Genomic DNA, 16,235 nt, shown 5'->3' with positions numbered 1-16,235 from the left:
ATCACAGTCTCACACTAATTCTTTAATATCATCCAATATCCAGTCAGAGTTCTGATTTCCCTGATTTTCTCACAACTGTTTGTTTTTACGTTGGGTTTTGTTTTTTTTTGTTTTTTTTTTCTTTTTTTGTTTTTTTTTCTTTTTTTTAATTTTTATTTATTTACTTATGATAGAGAGAGAGAGAGAGAGAGAGGCAGAGACACAGGCAGAGGGAGAAGCAGGCTCCATGCATCGGGAGCCTGATATGGGATTCGATCCCGGGTCTCCAGGATCACGCCCTGGGCCAAAGGCAGGCGCCAAACCGCTGCGCCACCCAGGGATCCCTTACGTTGGGTTTTGAATCTGGATCTCTGTAAGGTCCAGATGTTACAATCGGGTGAAGCTTCTCTCAAGCTTCTTTTCATCTGAATGTTGCTGCCATGTGTTTATTTGTTGAGGGGAATGGGTTGTTTGTATGTTTCTCCAGTCTGGATTTTGATTGCATCCCTACAGTGCAATTTAATGAGTAATAGAATCTTTCATGTAAAATTTTAGTCAGATTTAGAGGCTTGATCAGATTTGGTTTTTTGTTTGGTTTGGGTTGGGTTGGGTTGGGTTGGGTTTTTTGTAGGGGACAGGAGCAGGACAGTATCATAGATGCTGAGTACTTTGATCAGGAGGCACAGGTGGTTTATTTTTGTAGCATTAGCATTGACAACCATTGCCAGGATCTATTCTTTATGGAATTGATGTTTTTTTTTTTTTGGTTTTTTTTTTTTTTTCAAAGATTTTATTCATTTATTCATGAGAGACACACACACACACACAGAGAGAGAGAGAGAGAGAGAGAGGCAGAGATAGAGGCAGAGGGAGAAGCAGGCTCCACGCAGGGAGCCCGACGTGGGACTCAATCCCGGGTCCCCAGGATCAGGCCCTGGGCTGAAGGCGGCGCTAAACTGCTGAGCCACCTGGGCTGCCCCAAGTTTGTTGGGTTTTTTTAAGATTTTATTTATTTATTCATGAGAGACATGGAGAGGGAGGCAGAGACATAGGCAGAGGGAGAAGTAGGGAGCTTCTGATGCTGCACTCGATCCCTGGACCCAGGATCACGCCATGAGCTGAAGGCAGACGCTCACCACTGAGCCACCCAGACGTCCCACAGAATTGATGTTCTTAATACAAATGATTTAATGTTTAACCAACCTTGCTAAATATTCTTCAAGAAATTATTTTCCAGAGGTGCCTGGGCATGATCCCAGGGTCCTGGGATGGAGTCCCATGTTGGGCTCCCTACTTGACAGAGAGTCTGCTTCTCCCTCTGTCTCTTCCCCCTGCTTGTGATCTATCTCATACTCTCTCTCTTTTTCAAATAAAAGATAAAACCTTTAAAAAACAAAAGAAAGAAAAAAATTATTTTCCAGATGATCTCCATTAGGGCATTTTAACTAATCAGTTCTTCCACTTTTAATTATTTTCCACTTTTACTTTACCAAATTTTTAATCTTTTAAAGTTTATTATTATTTTATATCAAAGATTTGAGTAATGGGGCAGTTTTTGTTTTGGTGTTTTTTTGTTGTTGTTTTTTAAAGATTTTATTTATTTACTCATGAGAGACACAGAGTGAGAGGCACAGACACAGGCAGAGGGAGAAGCAGGCTCCATGCAGGGAGCCCGACGTGGGACTCGATCCGGGGTCTCCAGGATCACGCCTTGGGCCGAAGGTGGAGCTAAACCGCTGAGCCACCTGGGCTGCCCTTTGTTGTTGTTTTTAAAGTAGGCTCCGCAACTAGTGTGGAGCCAAGTGCAGGACATAAACTCACTACCCTGAGATTGAGACCTGAGCCAAGATCAAGAGTTGGATGCCTAACTGAGCCACCCAGGAGCCCGTTGGTGTATTTTTATGACTATATATAACTCTCCTTTTACATCCATTATTTTAACCAAATTCATTTGTCCTGAACCACGCTTATATTTATGGATATAAATTTTGTCAAGAAGATTTAATTCTTCCATCGTGTTTTGTTAATTAGGAATACTTTATTATGCAACTTTAGCTGTTCTGCTCTGTTTTTGTTGATTCGTTCTATTAGTGATAGTCACTAAATATTGGCCAAAAGACTGACAGGTTTGTTTGTTTGTTTTAAGTTTTATTTATTTATTTATTTATTTATTTATTTATTTATTTATTATTTATTTATTTATTATTTATTTATTTATTGGAAGGGGAAGGGGCAGAGGGTGAAGGAGAGAGAAAAGTCTCAGACTATGTGCTGAGCAGGGAGCCCAACTCAGGGCTCAGTCTCAGGACCACAAGATCATCATGACCTGAACTGAAGTCAGACACTTAAAACACTTGAGCCACCCAGGATCCCCTAAAAGACTGATAGTTCTTATTTATTTTTTAGCCAATTCTCCATGAAAGGCAGTAAAGGGGCAGAGACCTTGAGGAGGGGAGAGAATGTAGGAGAGACAGAACAGGGAAGAGTCCAAAGCTGCCACTGCCCCGTTGCTAAGTTCTTAAAGGCATGCGGGGGTCTGAGCAGCAGGATTAGTCCGTTCTGCCTGAGTTGCTCCTGATGCCTTACCTGAAAAGGTGAAGGAGAATCCCCTGCTGGTTGAGGGAAAGAATGATCCTTGTCCTTTGAGGTCAGCTTATTCCTCTCCCCTCCCATCCCTTCTCCACTTGTCATGTTTATTACAGGCTATGCCCTAACCATTCCAGGTGGGTGGCAATGGTGCTGTCTCTCTGCTTATAGCTCTGGGTCACCTTGTCTCCGCATGTGATAATGTCTTTTTCTGGGAACATAAAGGGGACCTTTCTCTGTGAGTAGCATCAGATTTGGTCAAAGTGAGATACACGTACCATCAAAGCTCTGCACTTGTTCTTTTAGAATAGAAAGGAATCTCTTATGCCCTTATGAAAATTGTGATTATTTTATCTCCAGTGTCATAGCGGTTTGCTGCCTCGAGGAAAGGCCCTGGTCACCATAAACCTCTTGAAGGGATAGGATTTTCAAAAATTTGGCAGTTAGGACTACTACTGTCTTTGATCAGACAGTGCAAATCCCAGTTGTAGCACTTACTAGTAGTGTGATCTTAGACAAGCCATATCTTTCAAAGCCTTGAGTTTCTTCTCTGTAAAATGGAAATGGTTATACTCCTTCAAAGGGTTGTGAGGATCTGGGGACCTTAAGTATAAAGGGTCTGGTCCACAAGAAGATTCTGGAAATGGTAGCATGATCATCACAGTAGGTGGCATTATCATCCCCAGATGACCAAGTCTGCCTTAAGGTGTTGGCCAGCGTTTTCACTGCAGTCTTTTCCCTTTTCCAGTGACTTGCTATCTCCTGACTCAGTCCTGAGCTGTTTGTATCCGGGGGATCACGGAAAAAAAACTCCAAATCCAGCCAATCAGTATCAGTTTGATAAAGTTGGGTGAGTCAGCAGTGTTTTCTCCTCTCCCAGCCTCTCTGCTTTGGAGTTTCTCTGGCAGCTCAAGCCCAGCGTTGGGGAGCTGTTAGAGCCAGAGGCCTGTCAGCAGGGAGTGGAGACCATATGGAAGGGTGGGTGGAAGGATCAAACTTGAAGGACATGATAACATGTGATACAAAAATATGGTTTAACATTTTAATTTTCTAAAAAAAAAAAAAAAAAATTTAATTTTCTGAGTATTAAAAACTTTTAAAATGTTTTAAAAATTGGTAGGCTAGTGAAGAGATCAAGGGCACTGCCTTTTTATTGAGATTTGTTTCTAAGTTGGGGTGGAAAGAGAAAAGCAAACTTGGGAGAGGTGAAATTCACAATAGGGAGATTATGAAGTTTGGAGGCTTTGCTGGCAACCTGGCTTTAAGTGTTGCTGAGCCTATAGGACCAGCCCATTTGTGAGTAGAGGGGGATAGGAGGAAGGCTACCCTGGGACCACTGAAGAAAGGACATAAAATCATTTTATGCTGTGTTCTTTTCTGTAGCATCCTGACTTTGAGAGACTATGTACTTGACCTAGGTCACCCCTATTTGTGGGTACAGAAGTTGGGTGGCCTCCACTTCCCCAAAGAGCAGCCCCAGGTGTGTACACTGATCCATTCTCCTTGGCTAAAGATCTTTACTTCCTCACCTCCTGTACAGACTCCAGAAAAGCTTCTGATGGCCTCTGGGGGCTTTGAATTATTAGAATGCTTTCCCTCCAAGCTATGATTTGTCCTCCCTCCACTCAGGATACTAAAATGTCTGAGGCCTACAAGTGTTCAGGTATCTTTTGCCTTCTCCCTGAGCCCAGTAGCTGTCTTGATCAAAGTAACTTGGGTCCTTGCTCTGGGTGCAGCATAGCTCCAGGCTCTGCCACCCCTCAGTCTTGGGTACAAAGATGCCAAAAATGAGGTGTCAACAGAATCCCAGGGGATCTGGCATCTTAGCAGAAGTCTTTCTTTCTCAGGAGCTGGCCAGTCCTCTTAAGAACCCAGTAGCTTGTATTGTTCCTCCTGGAACTAAGCATCAGGCCTGTCATAGCAGGCAAACCCTGCCATTCCCATAAGATACCCATCTCAGGGTGTGGGTGGTACTGGCTACCACAGGCAAGCAGGGCCTAGGAGAGAGGCAGTGCCTGGAGGAAGGGATGGAGCACTCAGGCATGCTGCTCACTGTCATCCACAGCACACAGTGATTGCTGACCACTCGCTGAGTGCCAGCCACATGGAGACAACCATGAAACTGCTGAAGACCAGGGTACAGTCCCGCCTGGCCCTCCACAAACAGTTTGCATCCCTGGGTAAGCTAATGTTAGGGCTGTGGTTTAAGGACCACTTGGACAACACAGAAACTAAGATGACTTTTCCTTTGCTCTGATGTCTTAAATCCTGGTGACACATCAAAGAAGCCTTGGTTCCTGGCTCTTTCTGAGCAGAGGTGTTGGCGGGACCCCTGGGGGAGAGCTACCAGCCCATCTAGACAGAGATCTGAGCTCCTCTCAGGGCCGTGAAGGCTGTCCTAGCTCACAAAAGAGGCCCAAAGCCTTCTGGGTGGTCCAAGTTAGTGGACTGGTCAGGAACAGCTTATTCTAGGTTAGTGCATGTCAGACTTTGGTATACATTCTACAGATATTAATAGCCTAGGTCATGCTTTGTAGAGCTTACATTTAGCTTATTTGAGTATAGCTGTTCAGGGAACCACCCCCTCATTCCTCCCCTAAGACCTATTGAGCTAGCATCCTCCATGGTGAGGCTGAACCTTAGTGTTTTTCATAAGCTCCCAGGTGATTGTGATGAGCCATTAACTAAGGTGGTAGCCAAATGGGTGTTCCTTTTCATTCATTCAGTAAATACTTGTCAAGGGCTTACCATGCATAAGGCACTTGTGGAATAGTGAGAATTTAGATCTTTCTGATCTAAAATAGTCACTGTCAGGAAAGGCATTGTATTTCTGGGACCCATCTAGAGACTGTACCACTCTGGAGCAATTCTTGTACTACACGTGGACCCAGATGTCTCCAGGGCAGCATTACTCCTCTGTCGGGCTTGCTCCTCATCAGCATTACTGGAGTTTTATCCCAAGGTTGTATGATTGTCATCCTGGACAGCGTTTACTGTGTTGGCATATTTGCAGATTGAAGTGCCAGCAGGAATTTGCCCTGGAGCAGTTCTTTAGGTCTCCTCCCTTAGAGGAACTGACACAGAACACTTCAGTCATTTCCTCCATCAAGGTCAGCTGTGAAAACACAGCCCTCTCGGCTATTTGATCTAATTAACAGTCACTGCTGCAGAGGCCCTGTCACTGGTTCTGATGACCTGAGGGGGGGGGGTGTGGTTGTTTCACTAGCCATCATTTGCATTAAATGTAATGCACCATGAATGCTGGTGCTAGGTCTGGCAACAAGCACATAGCACCAGCTGAAGGTCAGATTGGTGTGCCTGCATTCCTGGCACTTGTTGACCAGAGCATCTACTGAATGCCTTCTGTACCTGGACAGCTGGTAGGGCCAGCTGAGCCCTCCAGATGATACCAGTTACCCAGTGCAGCACCTGATTTCTACTTGTAATGCCATGTATCTTGCTCTCTTTTAGAACATGGCATTGTACCAGTTACCAGTGATTGCCAGTACCTATTCCCTGCAAAGGTGGTCTCCCGCCTGGTGAAGTGGGTGACAATTGCCCATGAGGATTACATGGTAAGTGGAGGAGTGACAGGTCACCCTTGCTGTCCCAAAGACCCACATCACATTTCAGCTCCTGCCCTTCCACCAGAAGTGCAGGTGATTTGACTAGACAATACAGGAGTTCTCTCCTCTGTGGTGACTTCTAGGAGCTGCATTTCACCAAGGACATTGTAGAGGCGGGACTGGCTGAGGACACTAATCTCTACTACATGGCACTTGTGGAAAGAGGCACAGGTAATTGCTCTTCTCATCACAGTGGTAGGCAAGGGTAGCTAGTAAGAATAAAACATTCCTGAGGGTTGCCCAAAGAAAGCAAAAGATCCTGGAATCCTGCTGGGGTGACTTAGCAAATAGTAATGATTGTAAGACCTATCATTCAGTGAGGACTTGATCTGTAACACAGCCACATCCATGTTTTGTCTCATTTAATCCTCATGACAGTGCTGGAAGTAGTAATGCAGGTATCCCCCATTTTCCTAAAGTTTGCATTCCACTTTGCTTTTACCAAAAAAACTATATTAATACCTGTTTTCATTAACCAAAAGAAAGAATTTTGGGACACCTGGGTGGCTCAGCAGTTGAGCATCTGCCTTTGGCTCAGGGCCTGATCCTGGATTCTCCAGGATCCAGTCCCGCATTAGGCTCCTTCCATGGAGCCTGCTTCTCCCTCTGCCTGTGTCTCTGCCTCTCTCTCTCTCTCTCTCTCTCTGTCTCTCATGAATAAGTAAAATCTTTAAAATTTTTTTCACTTTTATCAAAGAAGTTATTACTGTATTAATGTAGGCTTTTATTAAATAAAGTGGCATTAATGCTCAGAATGTGGGGGATGCCTCTTGCTTTTTGCCCCTTTGGCTTATGAAAGGTTTCATAGGAATGCTCTACTTTGGATAATAGGAGAAACCTGTATTCCCATTTTATTTTATTTTTTTTTTGTTTTGTTTTGTTTTGTTTTGTTTTGTTGTTTTTTTTTGTATTCCCATTTTATAGGTGACATTTAGGCTTAGTCACAAATGCAGTTTGACGTCTGAACCTGAGCTCTTAGCCCTTTGCTTTATCGTTCTCTAAAAGCAGATACCGGGATCCCTGGGTGGCGCAGCGGTTTGGCGCCTGCCTTTGGCCCAGGGCGTGATCCTGGAGACCCGGGATCGAATCCCACATCAGGCTCCCAGTGCATGGAGCCTGCTTCTCCCTCTGCCTGTGTCTCTGCCTCTCTCTCTCTCTCTGTGACTATCATAAATAAATTAAAAAAAAAAATTAAAAAAAAAAAAAAAAAAATAAAAGCAGATACCTGTTCCTCCTCTTCACAGAAGGGGTGACATGTCACTCTCAGGTTATGAAGTGCAGAGTGGCAGGACCTTCCTCTCTGTCTGGTGTTCCTGTACTCACTTTGCATCGAAAAGTGTTGATTCATGATTCCTCACAGCTATCTTTGTGTCTAATTTGCCAAGGCTTCCTGTGGAGCCACCCAGGTGCTGCCTGTGGAGCTGTTTTCTGGCTCCTGCCTTGCAAGCCTGGGACTGCCCACAGGATCTGACCCTGAGGCTGAGTGCTCTGGCCACAGAGCTGAAGGAGTTGTCTGTGGTTCTAAGACAGTGTGAGAAATATAAGGAAAGGTTGCACTCTCTGATGTTAGTTTCTCTACCCTAATATCTTCCATTCTTTTTTCTTTGTGTGTTTTAAAAATATTCTAAGGACATTAAATACTTTATAGATATAGTTGAAGTTCCCTGGTTTCTACTTCATTCTCTCCCTTATAATTGGTGACTGCTATTTGGAATTTGTACATTTGCTTCCCATCCTTTTCCTTTCTAAAAATACTTTTATCTTGTCCCTAAATAACCTAGAGTACTGTTTTGAAAGGGCACAAAATATGTAGTTCAAGAAATTTATAAAGCTGCAAGTGGAAGTCGTCACTGGAAGATGTCACTATGCTTCCTAGTTGAGCAGATGAAAGCTTGTAAAGATAGTAAGTGTTCTAGACCCATCAGAATAAATGTGATAAAGTTTTCATAAGATGCATTATAGAATTTGAAAATTCAAGAGTGAAATTTAAATGAATAAGTGGGCAGCAATTCCAAAAAAAGAAAAAAATATATATATATGTATATATTAACAATCCTAAAAAAAAAAAACAATCCTTTTTTTTTTTTTTTTTTAAAGATTTTTTTTTTTTAATTTATTTATGATAGTCACAGAGAGAGAGAGAGAGGCAGAGACACAGGCAGAGGGAGAAGCAGGCTCCATGCACTGGGAGCCCGATGTGGGATTCGATCCCGGGTCTCCAGGATCGCGCCCTGGGCCAAAGGCAGGCGCCAAACCGCTGCGCCACCCAGGGATCCAAAAAAAACAATCCTTAAGTCACTTTACAACAGATCAGTTTGAAAACTGATGGATTAAAAACAGAAAATTGGTGAATAGAGGTAAATCCGGAAATATATGCTAACTGTTAGGACAGAAGCCACAACAAAGAAGGGACTTCTTATTTTTTATTATTTTATTTTATTTTATTTATTTTTTTGGGGGGGGATATTTTATTTTATTTTTAAATGTTATTTTATTTAAATTCGGTTAATTAACATATAGCATATTATTAGTTTCAGAGATAGCGTTCAGTGATTCATCAGTTGTATGTAACACCCACCCAGGGCTCATGCCTGTGCTTTTTTTTTTTTTTTTTTTTTTTTTTTTTTTTAAGATTTTATTTATTCATGAGAGAGAGAGGCAGGCAGAGGGAGAAGCAGGCTCCATGCAGGGAGCCTGACGTGGGACTTGATCCCCAGTCTCCAGGATCACACCCTGGGCTGAAGGCAGTGCTAAACCACTGAGCCACCAGGGCTGCCATGTGTGCTCATGTGTGCTCCTTAATGCCCATTCCCCCACCCACCTTCCCTCCAGCAACCCTCAGTTTGTTTGTTTGTTTGTTTATTTTTTTAATATTTTATTTATTTATTCATGATAGTCACACAGAGAGAGAGAGAGAGAGGCAGAGACACAGGCAGAGGGAGAAGCAGGCTCCATGCACCGGGAGCCCGATGTGGGATTCGATCCCGGGTCTCCAGGATTGCGCCCTGGGCCAAAGGCAGGCGCCAAACTGCTGTGCCACCCAGGGATCCCCTCAGTTTGTTTCTTATAGTTAAGAGTCTCTCTTACAGTTTGTCTCCCTCTCTGATTTCATCTTATTTTATTTTTCCCTCCCTTTCCCTATGATCCTCTGTTTTGTTTCTTAAATTCCACATGAGTGAAATCATTTGATAATTATCTTTTTCAGATTGACTTATTTCACTTACCATAATACCCTTTAGTTCATCTACATTGTTGCAAATGGTAAGGTTTCATTTTTTTTGATTGCTGAGTAATGTCCCATTGTGTACATATACCACATCATCATTATCCATTCATCTTTCAGTGGAGATCTGGGCTCTTTCCATTGTTTGGCTGTTGTGGACATTGGGGTGTAGGTTCCTCCTTGGATCACTATTGTATCCTTTAGGTAGGACTCACTTTTTAATAAATGTAATTGAAACTATCAGAAAAGAATTCTCTTAACTTATACTCTCTTATCTTCTGTTGTTTGAATTAGTGGTGTATCAACAGTTCTTCTTTCCCCATTATATAATGAAAAAGGAATGACATACTTAACCCGTTGGTAGAAAGGGTAAATGTCATCCTGTGGAGAAAGGCAAAGGCTGTCACCAGAGAAAAAATGAATATGCTATAAAATGCAACTATTTTCAGGGGCACCTGAGTGGCTTATTTGGTTAAGGATCTGCCTTCAACTCAGGTCATGATCTCAAGGTCCTGGGATCGAACCCTGTGTTGGCCCCTGGCTCAGCAAAGAGTCTACTACTCCCTCTTCCTCTATTCCTCCCCACTGTTTGTGCTGTCTCTCTCCCTCACTCAAATAAAAATAAAGTCTTGAAAAATACATGAGGTGCCTGGGTGACTCAGATGGTTAAGCATCTGCCTTAGGCTTGGGTCATGATCCTGGGGTCGTGGGATCGAGCCCCACATCAGACTTCCTGCTCAGTGGGGGATCTGCTTCTCCCTCTCCTTCTAACCCTCCTCACTGCTCATGTTCTCTCATGCGCGCACACACACACACACTCTCTCTCTCTCTCTCAAGTGAATAAATTCCAAAAAATAACTATTTTTTAATGAGTATGAACACAGCTTTGATATCAGACAGTTAAACTCAGCACTGCTGCTTTGCAACAGTTTGATCTAAGGAAGTTTCTATCAGAGCTTCAGTTTCTTCATATGTAAAATGGGGATGGTAATAACGGTACCCATCTCATAGAATCATTGCTAGGATGAAATAAAATGTGTGTAAAGAGTTTATTTAGCACAGTGCTTGGAATACAGTAAGTACTCAATAAATGTTGGCTATTAAAAAGTTTCACATAACAAAATTCATAAGAAAAGGAATATAGAAAATGTATATGATGTAACAGCTAATACATAATATTGTTGGAAAGAAAAAACAGATAGTAATTCTTCATGTGAAAAAAATCCTTAACTTACCGGTAAAAAAAGAAATGCCAGTTAAAACAAACTTCTGTCAAAGGAGCAAATAGAACTCTTGGGCAGACCCAGTGTAGACCAGACTCCGGGGAGTCCAGACAAATCATCCTTGGAGGAACCAGAGTTAACAGGACCTCACTTTCTGCAACTTGACAATTCTACTTTGGAGATTCTAGAACAAAAATAAAAGTCAGTTAGTACCAGAATGTGTTGTGCAGTACTTGAATTAATATAAGACAAAGAGGGGATCCCTGGGTGGCGCAGCGGTTTGGCGCCTGCCTTTGGCCCAGGGCGCGATCCTGGAGACCCGGGATCGAATCCCACATCGGGCTCCCGGTGCATGGAGCCTGCTTCTCCCTCTGCCTATGTCTCTGCCTCTCTCTCTCTCTCTGTGACTATCATAAATAAATAAAAAAAAAATTAAAAAAAATATATATAAGACAAAGAGTTAGGGCAGCCCAGGTGGCTCAGCGGTTTAAGGCCACCTTCAGTCCAGGGCCTGATCCTGGAGACCCGGGATCGAGTCCCACTTCGGGCTCCCTGCTTAGAGCCTGCTTCTCCCTCTGCCTGTGTCTCTGCCTCTGTGTGTGTGTGTGTGTGTGTGTCTCATGCATAGATAAATAAAATCTTAAAAAAAAAAAAAGACAAAGAGCTAGCCTCAGGGGTCCATTAGGGTTGATCCCTGGCTGGCAAACTCTGTCTCAACTGATTCTTCCTCATTCCTCCCTTCCCAGCCAAACTCCAGGCTGCTGTGGTGCTGAACCCTGGCTACTCCTCCATCCCACCCATTTTCCAGCTCTGTCTGAATTGGAAAGGGGAGAAAACCAATAGCAATGATGACAACATTCGGGTAAGGCCCTGCTGGGTTGATGGGAGAAGCAGGGTGGACTGCCCTTGGGAGGGGGAGGGCAGTGCCAGAACCTACTGCAGCTGAGAGCTTGGCCACTGGCATAATTCCAGGGACAGAGGGACCTGCCAGGATTTATAGAATTTGCTGGAGGGTGTGTGATAATAGTAGAAGAGAAAGCCTAGACCCATATTAACCACTTACCTAGCTTGGGGTCACCCCATCTTAAAATGGGGATAATATAAATCCTTGCCTTAAAAGATTGTTGTCTTGGGCTTCTGTGGAAATGTGAATAAACTCAGACACATGGAAGTGCTGAAATGAAATGGTGTGTGAGATCCTAATGGCTTAATTATCATTATACCTGTTAATTTGATTCTGTAGTGGTCTTCTGGCCATCGTTCATGTTTTTAATGCTAACACCTTCTGATTTAGCTCTTAAGATTCCTTCCCTACACACCTCCATCTTCTTGGCTGTGCGAATGTTGGGCAGGGAAAGTTAGGGGTCAGAATCAGGAAGACCCTATTCTACGGACAGGGAGCCTCAGGACAAACCCATCCAGTTTGATCTGGTGTGACCTAGCTCCTGCAGAGGCCCAGCTACAGTTTTTGTGGGGCTGTCAGACCCAACCAGTCTGACGGTAGTGCTGAATTTCTGGCTTTCCCACTTCTTAGGCCATGGAGAGTGAGGTCAACGTGTGCTATAAGGAGCTGTGCGGACCCCGGCCCAGCCATCAGCTCTTGACCAACCAGCTGCAGCGCCTGTGTGTGCTGCTGGATGTCTACCTGGAGACTGAGAGCCACGATGACAGTGTGGAGGGGCCCAAGGAATTTCCCCAGGAGAAGATGTGTCTGCGGCTTTTCAGGTGAGAAGAGGGTGGGAGCACTGGGGTTCTGGTGGTCTCCAGCCCTGCCTCTCACAGGGACTTGGGGAGAGATCAGAGCCTGGTGTGGAGGGTATGCTTGTTCTCAGGCGTACTTGTCTCTGTTCACGGGATAAATTAAAATTCTAGCCAGATTTTCGGGGGAGGGCTTGCTCCCTCTTTCCCGAAACTTTCCCTACAGCCTACTTCCTACTGTCCTGGTCCAGTTGTTCTTCACAAGCACCCCTGAAGATGGGCCACCCACTGAATGAGCAGTACCAGACCACGAACCAAGAGGATTTAGCTGAACTTCCTGTGCTTTTTTTTTTTTTTTTTTTTGGAAAACAACAGGATTTGCTTTTTACTGTCCAAATAAGCTTTTAAAACTGCATAGAGCCCCACCAGGCCCAGTCTGCCATAGTCTCCCTAGGGTGCAGCTTTATGTAGTCGGCATCATGGAAGGAACCAACTCTGAAGTTAGACAGACATAAGTGCAGATTGCTGCTTTGTTGCTCACCAGCTGTGTGACCTTGACAGAGTCACTTTAGCGCTGGACCTATTGCTGAAGGCTGACATGGAAATAAACTGTCTGGCTCATGGTAGATATAGAGAATTATTAGAGGTAATTCATATAAACTATGAGAATCATTCCTGGCACAGACGGGCTCACAGAATGCCATTAGGTCCTGACAGCTTGATGTTTGGTGTATCTGTGCTCATGGCACTCTAGCTACTACTCTTTTCACTTTGGTCAGGTCCTTTCTCTCCTTTTCATCCCCTCATGTTCTTGTTCTTAAGGAATCAGTTTCAAAACTCCAGAGTCCACACTGTTCAGACATGTCCTTCCCTTTTAAGCAAGCAGCTGGGGAGGAATGGTGTCTGGTAGAGGGGAAGGGCTATAATCTGTTTTTAATTAGGACATCCCCCTCTTCCCTGTCAGTCTAAAGGTGCCTTACCTGCCCCTCACCTTCTTCTCAGATAGCCAGTCCCAGCCTCTGGAAGCTGTGCCAGCATTCTCCCACCTCCATCTGGCACTTCCACCTGGCCTGGTTCTTCATGTTATCTGATAATAACCAGTTCCAGCCCCCAAGTGGCTGCTGAGAGGCGGAGCTGGTGGCTAGATGTTGGTAGCTTCTAGGACTTGCTCTCCCTAGTGGGTCTATGTGAGAACTCAGTTCTTCCCACCGTCCCAGCCTGCTATAACACGTTTCCAGGATGGAAGCTGTCACACGGCCAGTGTTTATTTTTTGTTATCTAATCGGATCCCAAAGGATCCATTTCCTGAAGTGCTTTGTGTGTCACCCAGGCTGAGCTCCTCTGTCAGAGCATTCTGGGATGTGCTCCTTTGGCTACTCAGGCGCAATTAACTCCATGACTGCTGAGATGTGAGTTTGTTGGCCTGGAGTCCAGCTGACCACTGGTATCAGGCCAAGGAGCTGGGCTACAAAGTGCTAGCCTGGAAGCAGGAGACTGGAGGTCTGGTTCTGCGTATGGCTGGCTGCTTTCAGGCTGTGGGTTCTTCATTAGCCACAAGCCTAGACTTGCCCAGGTGATTCTGTGCCCTTCAGATGTTGGGAAGTATGTGTCATTGTGTTTACAAATAAGGGCTTTGGGGCCAGAAAGACATGGGTTCAAATTGCAGCTCTTACCTGTGTGATGAGGGTCTACACTTAGCCCCCGAGCTTCAGATTCCTCATTGGTAAAACAGTGTCCACCTCAGGCATTGTTGGGAGAATGAAATTAAATCAGATGTCTTGTATAAAGTGCTAAATATAATGCATGCAGAGTAAGCCCTCACTTAAGTAAGTGGTTGCATTGGTGTTGGAATTAAAACCTTTGTCCTGGGATCCCTGGGTGGTGCAGCAGTTTGGCGCCTGCCTTTGGCCCAGGGCGCGATCCTGGAGACCCGGGATCGAATCCCACGTCAGGCTCCTGGTGCATGGAGCCTGCTTCTCCCTCTCTCTGCCTGTGTCTCTGCCTCTCTCTCTCTCTGTAACTATCATAAATAAATAAAAATTAAAAAAAAAAAAAAAAACCTTCTTTGTCCTCATCTCTCCAATTATATACACATACCCCTCCTTCAGACCAAGATCTAGGGTGTCACTTTTCAAGTTACCACTGAATGTCAGTCATAGGCAGACAAAAGAGGCCCTTTAGCTGGACATCATTCACTGTGGAGTTGTGTAGAAGAGGCCCCTGTGTGAAGTTCTGCCTGGGGGCCAGGATTATAGCTGAAGCACCTTAGCTTCATAAGGTTGACGTTTTGGCCATAATTGCTTGGTGTCAGACCTGGTTTTGAAGTTAGGCCTTGTACTTTCTGACCATAAAATCTCAGGCAGTTTACCTCCCCGAGCCAATTTCTTCATCTGTAAAATCTATGAAGTGGTAGAAATAGTATCTAAGAGGTAGTAAGTATAAAGCACATAGTTCTTGGCAGGCACTTAGTGCAGATTCTTTTCACCTCTGCCTACATGGAAATTTCCCTGCAAAGGAGGACTTTAAGTTTTTTTTTGCTCTATTCTACTTATTATGGAAATAAAATAGAGATGCCTGGGTGGCTCAGTCAGTTAAGCATCTGCCTTTGGCTCAGGTCATGATGCTGGGGTCCTGGGACCAAGCCCCACATCAGGCTCCCTTCTCAGCGGGGAGTCTACTTCTCCCTCTCCCTCAGCCCCTTCTCCTGGCTTGTGTACATGCTTTTTCTCTCTCCCCCTCCCAAATAAATAAATATAAATATAAATATAAATAATATAAATATAAATAGATACACACACACACATATATATATAAAACAAAGAAAATGTGAGGGTTCCCAGAAGTGCCTGTTGTTAATGAGGGCCTTTCCAGGTTTGTGTTCATGCATTTGCAAGCATACATTTTCACCAAAACAGGATCACACCTTACATATTGTTTTATAGTCTGCTTTTCTCACAATGTCATTCCCCCTCACCCCCACCACTCCAGCAGCTGCATAGTTTTTTCTCATGTGGATGAATTGTAATTTATTTTGTGAGCCCAAAGGGCATGGTATTAACTGATCTCCCTTCTCCTGTTTCTCTAGGGGTCCCAGCAGGATGAAGCCATTTAAATATAACCATCCTCAAGGATTCTTCAGCCATCGCTGACCTCCCACTTCGCCTGTTGTTGCTCCTTATGCCTGAAGTGCTGTGCCTCTACTTTCTGCTTTGGCCCACATGGGGCTCTTGATATTCTCCAAAGACAGTTTTTTTTATTTCTAGTCTATTAAAGTGTCACTTGACCAAGTGGCCTTTGTCTTGTGGCTCCTTGGGGAGGAGGGAGGTGGGTTTGCAGTCTGGAAGGGCAGTTGGGGGCCACAGTACAGTGTGAAAGAGCTTTTGTGCATAGGCTTTCTCTAGGTGGCCAAGAAGAGCAGAATGCAGAAGATTCTGATACTGTAGAAAGATGCTGCCCTCTTAACCCACTCATCTTACTTGTTCTTGCTTTGGGAGGGCCTCATTATTTTGGTGTTTATTACCCTAAGTCCCTGCTGTTAGGAAGTAGCAGGGAAAGCCCAAGTGAGCCTAGCACAAAAAACAAAAGCTCTTCTTTCCCATCCCCTCACTCCCTCCACTAATTTTGTCAGTGCCTTCATTGGCCAGATTCTCTCTGATTATTGGATTTTATAAACATCTGACAGTACAGTGCAAAGAGAAGACAGATACAAGGAATAATTGTAAATATTGCAGGTTTTTGTGACATCAATGAGAATGGTGTCGGAGAATCACATGTAGAGCTACCATCCAGTGAGGCTCTCGCGCAATGAAACCAGGAGACATGGTGAGGATATGTATGATAAGTTCCTGAAAAAAATAACAGTTTGACTCTCAAAGAATTAAGAGAAGTCCTGGGGAAATA

At 44.2% G+C, this 16,235-nt stretch overlaps 1 protein-coding gene across 4 annotated transcripts in view; it reads left to right on the top strand.

Annotated features, from left to right (window-relative positions):
* THOC5 (THO complex 5) overlaps positions 1-15,622 on the top strand; it is a 36,750-nt gene extending 21,128 nt beyond the window's left edge. For all 4 annotated transcript variants that reach the window (XM_025474479.3, XM_025474475.3, XM_025474477.3 and 1 more), the window contains 8 exons: positions 3,314-3,415; positions 3,949-4,045; positions 4,631-4,745; positions 6,037-6,140; positions 6,275-6,362; positions 11,384-11,499; positions 12,172-12,362; positions 15,421-15,622. In XM_025474479.3, the coding sequence (XP_025330264.1) occupies positions 3,314-3,415; positions 3,949-4,045; positions 4,631-4,745; positions 6,037-6,140; positions 6,275-6,362; positions 11,384-11,499; positions 12,172-12,362; positions 15,421-15,484 (877 nt within the window). In that variant the 3' untranslated portion in view covers positions 15,485-15,622. The remainder of the gene's footprint in view (positions 1-3,313; positions 3,416-3,948; positions 4,046-4,630; positions 4,746-6,036; positions 6,141-6,274; positions 6,363-11,383; positions 11,500-12,171; positions 12,363-15,420) is intronic.
* Positions 15,623-16,235: the final 613 nt, after the last annotated feature.

This window comes from Canis lupus, chromosome 26 (assembly GCF_003254725.2).
Source record: "Canis lupus dingo isolate Sandy chromosome 26, ASM325472v2, whole genome shotgun sequence".
In the NCBI taxonomy this organism is placed as follows: Eukaryota; Metazoa; Chordata; class Mammalia; order Carnivora; family Canidae; genus Canis; species Canis lupus.
Note: the sequence above shows the minus strand (reverse complement) of the source record. Positions and strands in the feature narration are given on the sequence as shown.